The sequence below is a fragment of the Arachis hypogaea genome, chromosome 5 (genome assembly GCF_003086295.3).
Source record: "Arachis hypogaea cultivar Tifrunner chromosome 5, arahy.Tifrunner.gnm2.J5K5, whole genome shotgun sequence".
NCBI lineage: Eukaryota > Viridiplantae > Streptophyta > Magnoliopsida > Fabales > Fabaceae > Arachis > Arachis hypogaea.
This window is the reverse complement of record NC_092040.1, coordinates 111,663,293-111,672,223: the sequence shown is the minus strand read 5'-3', so window position 1 is coordinate 111,672,223 and position 8,931 is coordinate 111,663,293. Positions and strand designations below refer to the sequence as shown.

The 8,931-nt window shown below is 34.2% G+C and overlaps 1 protein-coding gene across 1 annotated transcript; it reads left to right on the top strand.

Moving 5' to 3' along the window:
• Positions 1-3,485: 3,485 nt before the first annotated feature.
• On the top strand, positions 3,486-6,154 carry LOC112802759 (receptor-like serine/threonine-protein kinase At2g45590). Its single transcript, XM_025846099.3, has one exon. It carries the CDS (start codon positions 3,611-3,613, stop codon positions 5,693-5,695), a length of 2,085 nt encoding a protein of 694 aa, XP_025701884.1. The 5' UTR covers positions 3,486-3,610; the 3' UTR covers positions 5,696-6,154.
• Positions 6,155-8,931: the final 2,777 nt, after the last annotated feature.

Here is an 8,931-nt window from a genome sequence, read left to right as displayed (position 1 = left end):
AATTTGTATTAAATATATTCTTAACGGCTAAATTTTCAAAAAATTTATGACCAATCTTATAATAATGCATGAAAATTATGATTGATTTGCTTGTATTAAGAGTTGTTCTTATAAAATTGCTGTTGAATTGGTCTAAAATTTTTTGAAAAATTAGCCGTTAAAAGTATATTTGATGCAAATTTAAAACTTTTTGGACAAAATTAAATAAAATTTAGGGGTATTTTTAAAACTTTTGTCAAATTTCAAAGACAAAAAATATATTTTATCCTTAATTTAAATTATTATTGTATTAAAAAAACAAAAAAAATTCTCGTCTGATAGATACTGATTAAATTTTTTCATGTTTTCTTAGGCAATGTGGTAGCACACTAGCACACAAGTGGCAAAAATGAAAACAAGTAAACAACTATAGCTGCATATCGTTGTATATAATATATTTATTTTATTTAAATAAAAAATCCGGTTAAATTAATATTTGACTATGTTCAAAAGAATTTAATGTTTTCTTTTCTGAAGTTTAACTAAGATATATTCTAAAGACATATTAGCTAAGAGTATAAAGTAACAAAACTTTCTGTTGTCAATGCATTTATTATGTAGAAAATTTTAAATGTTTAAGTTTGATTTATATATTTTATATAAACTTTCTAATTTGTAGTATCCTTAAAGCGGGTCCTAACGAAGATTTCTTTTTTCCTAGTAATTAATAAGGGACTATATATATATATATATATATATATATATATATATATATATATATATATATATATATATATATATATATATATATGTGTGTGTGTGTGAAATAAAAAAAGACATATATTTATTTTAATAATACATTTTCTTATATATTTGTCCAAACAAGAATTTTAAACTAATCATCAAAACAGTGAAAGATATTATTGCTTTGAAGAAGAAAAAAAAAAAAACTCAACGACATGATGATACCGAAATCATAAAATATTAATTAGATTTGATTTGGCATTTCATCACTATGCCCTTATCTATCCATCTCATACATAAAATAATGAAGTGCAACTGTGTGTAAATTGACCTAAATTAAGAAAGACAATTTATTTAAGCATAAATTAAATGTGATACAGATAAGAATACTGAGATAGAAGACAAAATAAAAAATAAGATATAAAAAAGAAAATTTGAGTAGTATTTATTGAAAAAATGATAAAATTTTATTTTAAGTAGTTTGGACACATGAAAAAAATATCAATAAGATATCTAATTAAAATAGTGGATAAGATGAAAAGTAAATAGATAACAATAATAAATAAAAAAATCCTAAAAAAAGTAAAAAATTAGATCATACATAAAATAGTTAAAAGAAATTTATATATTAACAGTTTTATTATAAATATAATACATAATAAAATATAATAATATTGTTTGATTCATATAGTTGACTCCACCTAATAAGATAAGACTTTGTCTTTATTGTATACTATTATAACCGTCATTATCATAATACGGCATATTAGCAATTAGAGGATTACAAAGTCAAATGAAACAAAAGAAACCAGCTAATGCGTGTTGATCTTCTTCAACGTAACCCTTGAAACACCAAGGTCAAGTGGGGTTTCATGGCCTCAAGAGTCATATGATAGGTGAAACAAAGCACTAGTAGTAGTAGTAGTTGGTGCCAATTAAATTTGAAGAAGCATGCAAATAACTAGAAAAAGGGAAATTACCTACTCCACTTTAATTTGCCACGCCATTTTACTTGATAACATCTCCCATCCACTGCCACCTCTCTTATTGCTTGCTCCATTTAAACATCCATCTCCCACATCACTCTTAAAAGCCATGGAACCTCTCATACACTTTCTATTAACATATCTTTTTTTCATAGATTAATTAAACAACTCTTAGCTCAAATTATCTTATTTATTACTTTAGTTATTTACATAGTTTAAGAAATCTAAAATTAAGAGTCAAAACCCAAATTTTACTAAATTTTTAATTAGGTATTTATACTATTTTTTTTATTGAGTCTCTATACTATATCAGATTTTGTAATTAAGATCATATTGTGACAAAACAATGGAATTAACAGAATATTCCGTTAAACAAAACAAATATACTTAACACTTGATTGAATATTCTGTACAGTTTAACAGAATATTTTGTTAATTTCAATATTTTTATCACAACAGAAACTTAATTATAAAATTTGATATGGTATAAAAATTTAATTGAAAAGAAAAAAAGTATAAAAACCTAATTAAAAATTCGGTGAAATTAACTATATAAAAATCAATAGAATAATTAAATCTATAATAAAAAATAATTCTAGTTAACAATAAATAAGTATTATTATTTATTATGCTTGGAATTGTATAGAAGCTAAGTAATATATTTTTTTTAAAAAAAAGTCTTTGATAAATACTTAAATAGTATATTAAAATATGAAAATAATAAATTTATTGTTTTGTTTTAAAAGTGATTAATATTATTTTATGTTTTGCTAGTTATCTTTAGCATGTCATGCAAAATTAGTAGGTTTCACAACCTATCTACCATAACAAACATACTCTCACTTTTCCAAAGAGATCCTTTAATAATATATACAACTCCATATTAATTAATTAATTAATTAATCAGGTTTAGATGTGTTGGAGACGTACTATATATATAGAAAATCCCTTAATTATATGAATAAGACTAGTAGTGTAAACATTCCATTAAAAGGCAGAGTGAAAGAGAGAGGTGATGATAAGTACAAATGCCTTGGAATAAAAAGAAAAGAGGCTATGAAACTTTATGAATGTATGAAGATATAAAGAAGGTATTATGAATTTTAGGCAATGATTTAATTGTGAATAACAACCACATGAAAAGAATGAACCATAACAACTGGAAAAGTGGTGCACTTGCGGGTAAGTTAGGGATAAGACGTGGTCAATCAAACGTGATATGAGGCAAAAAGAGTAACGCCAGAGTCCCAGCATGTGCTTCATTTGTAGTTATATACCACAAAACCATGAATAAAAGTACTGGAACCGGTATTTCAGACTTAAAATTTTTCCTATATTTATATTTGCAAGCAAATTACAAAGAGAAAGTTTAAGGATTCAGTACTTTTATTAAAGTTTAGTCAGTACTTAATTATAAAAAAAAATAAATAATTTTATATTAATAAATATAAATTTATACTATTAAAAATATTAATAATAATTAATTAATAACTATAAATCACAAAATTTACTAATCATTTACCACTACTCCACTAGAAAAAAGAAAATTGCATTGTTGAAAGAGGCGTGTTTGCAACAATTCACATAGAAATTGAAGAATTAAAATAAGGTGAATTATAAGATAAAGATGTAAGTTTATAGATAAAATACGTATTAAAAACATCCCAAGCATAATTATAAGCAACAAAAGGTAGGTGTCATGTGTATGGCACGGGTGATGGGTCCCAGTCCCAATCCCAGTGCAGTCAAACAACCTCAGTTAAAAGTCCAACAACTAAACTGGGTTTCTACCTCACATACTGACATACACACAAGCTTCCCCAATTCCATCATCAATTCTCAAACTCACTATGACTAAACATTTTTCCTTAACTTAAATACTTACAACCTTCTCCGTTGCCATGCCCTCCCGCCAACTCCTCCCTCACCGCCGCCACCACCACCACCGCAGTATCCTTCTCCCGCTTATCACTGCCACCGCCGCCTCCCTCCTTCTCCTCGTTCTCTTCCTCCTCTTCCTCCGCCGTCGCAAGCGCACCTCCCCGTCCACCACCTCCAACGCCGGAGACGACTCCAAGCCCCCCCACCGTCTCTCCTACACCCTCCTTCGCCGTGCCACCAACTCCTTTTCTTCCCCACTGGGCCATGGTGGCTTCGGAACCGTCTTCTCCGGCACCCTCCCTACTCCGGCGAGAACCCCCGTCGCAGTGAAACTCATGGACCCCACAACAACCTCGCAGCAAGGCGAGCGCGAGTTTCACAACGAGCTCTTCTTCGCCTCCGTGCTCCGCCAATCTCCCCACGTCGTCGCCGCCGTGGGATTCTCATCGGACCCAAAACGGCGCCGTTTCCTCCTCGTCTACGACCTCATGGTAAACGGAAATCTCCAAGACGCTTTATTGCATAGAAAGTGCCCTGAACTCATGCAGTGGAACAAGCGCTTCTCTGTTGCATTGGACATAGCAAAAGGTGTTCTTTTCCTTCATAGTTGTGACCCCCCTGTGATTCATAGTGATATTAAGCCCAGCAATATTCTCCTCGATGCTGAATTCAATGCCAGAATTGGGGATTTTGGACTTGCCCGTTTGAAATCGGATCCCAATTTGGATGTTTTGGATGGTAGGGGTGATTTTGAGAAGAAAAAGGAGGGGTTTTTGGAGTGTGATGGTGGTGGGGTTGTTGTTGCCGTGGATGATTGTGAAACGGAAAGTGTGAACACTGGTTGTTACTTTGAGGAGGGTAGCTTGGGTGTGGATCAATCTCCTGAGTGTTTTGTTAAGGTGCCCAACTTGGAGACCTCGCCGGAGACTAGTGGGGCTGGTGTGTCGGCCTCACCGGAGATGGCAGTAACATTGGCGGGGGCGGCGTCTCTGTCGCCGGGGTTTGACAAGGCTAGCAGTGCTCAGAGTGAGAAGGGTGTTAAGAAGAATGGGAAAGGGATGAGGAGTAATTCAGTGAGGGATTGGTGGTGGAAGCAGGACAATGAGGAGGTTGCAGCCTCAGGATCAGGATCAAATCCTGTTGGGGAGAGTAAGACGGTGAAGGATTATGTGATGGAGTGGATTGGGAGGGATGTTGATAAGGAAAGGCCAAAGGGCGAATGGGTTGGAGGAGAAGGTGGGCAATTGGGGAAGCAAGAGAAGAAGAAAATGAAGAAGAAGAAGAGTAGGAAGCACCAATTGGAATGGTGGGAATCAATGGAGGAGGAGAAGTTTGATGATGTTCTAAAGAAGGAGAAGAGGAGGCCGGCGAGAGAGTGGTGGAAGGAGGAGTACGGTGAAGAGCTCGAAAAGAAGAAGAAGAAGAAGAAAAAGAGGAAGGGATTGAACAGCGATGATGATGATGGCAATGGGAGTGAGTGGTGGGTGAGCGATGATGTTTTGTATGGGGATAGGAATTTGAAGAAGGCCAAGAGCAAGAGCAGGAATAACCGTGGAGGCACAGATTGGTGGTTGGAGGGGCTAAGTGGCGACTTATGGAGAACTCGCCGGAACAGCTTCGATTCAGCTAGTGGAGAAATTCCAAAGAGTGGTGGTGTGAGTAGTACTCCAAGCATGAGGGGCACCGTTTGTTATGTTGCTCCGGAGTATGGCTACAGCGGAGATGTCTCAGAGAATTGTGATGTATATAGTTTTGGTGTCTTGTTGCTAGTTATCATTTCAGGGAGGCGACCCCTTCAGGTGAACGGTTCGCCATTGTCCGAGTTTCACCGTGCAAATCTGTTGTCTTGGGCGCGACATTGCGCTAGAAATGGGAAGCTCGTCGAGCTGGTTGATCAGTCTATTCAGTCATTAGATAAGGATCAGGCTCTTCTATGTATCAAGGTGGCTTTGCTTTGTGTGCTTAAGTCCCCTGCTCGCCGCCCTTCGATGAAAGAGGTTGTGGGAATGCTTTCCGGGGAGTTGGAGCCACCCCAATTGCCCATTGAATACTCGCCTTCGACCCCTTCTCGATTCCCATTCAAGACCCGGAAGAAAGGCCGGTGAGTTTCTAGTAGCAGCTAACCCTTTTACATGAGCAATTATAGTAATATACTTGGTACTTCATAGCTCAATTTACCAATGACCCATAATTGTATAGGAAAATTAGGAGGGAAAAGCTCTGTTCTTAGTTCTTACAATTGGTTTTCAAGTTCTCTCTATATTTCTTTTATCTCCTTTTAGTTTTTATTGTAGCCTTTTGATCTTATTGTTTTCAATTATCCTTGATTTCATAGTAATACCATTGTGGCCTACTAGTTGGAGATTGATATGTGTATATATAGATACACCTCACATATTCTTTCACACTAACTTATAGGCTTTGCCTTGTGATTGTTGTTTATCTTTTGGGAGTTATCAGTTATGACCCATTCTTTAGTGATTAGGATTCAAGAATGAGGCCATCTTTGTAGTTTACATTTGGAGATTAATTAATATTAGCAATATACATTACATTTAGCTAAACTTGCAAATGAAGTTACTCCTTTATGGTGTGGTCCATTTTATGCAGCTTTTGTAAATTTGAGTTGTATAGGATTTTATTTCACAGTTTGCATCATTTGATTTTATGCATAGAAGGAAGAGCCTTGTTATTTATTCATTCATATGGTAGCTGTTGTAATAAAAACAGAACATTGGAGTTCGAAATGGTGAAAAAAATCAATGGAAGTAGAATCTTTCTACAAGCTTTTTCCATGTGATCCATTGTTTGAATTCATGATTGTGGTATAGTAGCAAAATAAGGCCAAAATTGTGGTCCTTTCTTTTTATGCAAAGGGTTATGATATAACTAATGATTTTTTGAACAATATGAACAACGGGTCTTAAAATTAGCTAAATTCAAGTAAAACACACTACATTTCCAAATTATTCATTTAAATCTTAATATTAGAATAACCATTCACACGCCTAATGAATTGAACATCCAATATATCCATTGTTCACATTGTTTAATATTTTTATTATTTACCTATAGTTTATTATGGAAATCATGGTGCTATACATTAACCCTAACATTAGTTAGCACATTAATTAATTCACTAACCCCAGTTATTATACTATTCCATTGTTCCCTTGTAGGGTAAGACAATTAGACAACCATTTCAAAAGAAACTAAAAAAAAAACAATTTAAATTCTGATTGGGTACAGATCTATGATAGAAGTTTGACCAAACTTAATTGGATGGATATGTCTCTTCAGTTTAAGTCACCAAGGTCAATATCATAATTCATATTCTTAATTTGGTTGGAACTTGCTGCAACAAAAATATATCTTCCTATTTTTGAATTACATATATTGAAATGTACTTGAATATTTATGTAAATGAATCATGTTCTTTACTATTACAAATTTATGTCATGTATTTGTAAATGAAATTGTATATAGCTCAATTACAAGCTTACTTGCATTTGAAGTTAGATGCATTATTGCATTCATAACTATTAATAAAGGAACCTAGTGTAATGGCATGTTACATTACCACATGGTATAATAATACAACTAATTAATTGGCAACTGTCCTCAATTAATTGTATGGTCCTAACTAACCAACTCCTAGTTATTGACTAGCTAAAAGCTAAATAATGGATCTTCAATTCTTTATAAGAAAATTTTAGACATTGTGATTATTGTGTTGATTGTTATTATTGATAGGGCCAAAAATGGGACCCATAAAAAACCTAATATGAAATAGTTTTATATATGTATTACATTATCATGTAACCTTACCTCAGTGAAAATAATTGTTTTTAAAACCGGACCGGACCGGCCGGTTCGACCGGATTAACCGGAACCGGTCATTTGGCCGGTCCGGTTAGCCTCTAGAACCGTTCTGCAAAAAACCGGTTAAAAAACCGGCTGAACCTGTGGTTAACCGGCAAACCGAGCGAACCGTACGGGTTTTTTCAAGTCCCGGTTCGCTGATCCAACAATCAAAACAGCGCCGTTTTGATTCCAGAGAAAAAACAAAAACCCAATGCTGACTTATCCCCTTTCTTTCTCTAACAAACACACCCTCAACAACCCAAGATTCTCCTAAACGGCGAAACCCTATTAGAGCCACCATCACCATCTCCCCTTTCATTCTGCTCTTCTCCTCGCGTCGCCAGAAGCTAAGGTCGGTTCGGGGCTGTTGTTGGCGTCGCCGTTTTTCTGTCCGAGCTCTCTTTGTCGCTGCTTCTTTGCTCTTCACCGTTGGTCGTTGCCGCTTCTCCACTCCTCGCCGTGGGTCGTCACTGCTTCTCCTCCTTTAGTTTAATTTATTAATTATGCTGAGATTATATTTGCTGAGATTGATATTGAATTAATTCTACTGAGATTGGGTTATAAATCCAATCTGTTTTTCTTGTTATTTTGGTAAATTGATATTTTGCTGTCATTGATTCAAAGAGAAACATTGCTACAATTCTGCATTGGATTTACTATATGGCTTTAAAATAAGGGTTGGATGAAGTTCAGACAAGGAGATAGTTTATTCATAGGAAAAGAGAATGAAGTTAAGAAGTAAAGAACAAAAAGATTACCTAATTTATGAAAATGGAAAATTCAGGAATGGAAACCTAATTTATAAAGGTTATTCATGCTTTTATATTGTGTTTTTTTTTGTTTAGTTAATTTAATTGTCAGTTTTTGTGTATTCTGAGCTTCTTACTGTGTTGTGGAATTGCTTCTTCTTGTTCAAATTGAAGACTATACTGATCTCTTTTTCTCCCTGCACCATACTAAAATTTGTGGCCTCAAATTTAGGTAGCCTATAATGGATCATTATCTTCTATTATATCTGGAACTGATATTGTTTGACCAAGCTTAGAAGTTGCTAATGTGTTATATATACATGAAGATTGAGAAACTTAAATGAAAGAACCAAGCTTCGACCAATTTTAATTCATACAATGCTTTAATTGCTCTGCACCTTATCTCACAATATATGCCACTTTGAATTTTTAATAATTTTATGTTATATTTGACACTACCAGCCATTGACTAAGGAGACCTACCCTGTGATGATGCATTTGGGATTTTCGAAACAGGTGCAATTGCAATAGGTGTAGGAGCAATTGCTGCATTTGAAACAATAATAATTAGTTGGTATACAAATGCATTGTAAATTCATTAAGTCTATCACTATTTTTCTTTTTGGAAAATTATATGGTGTGAATTGAATAAAATGTCCACAGTACGGATTATGTGTGGTCTGCTTCCTTGGATAGCAATTCTTGTTTTGCTTGATCAATTTTCATTT

What these genes read in the sequence shown, in the direction of transcription:
- LOC112802759 (XM_025846099.3), top strand. Translation starts at nt 3,611, where the DNA reads ATGCCCTCCCGCCAACTCCTCCCTCACCGCCGCCACCACCACCACCGC.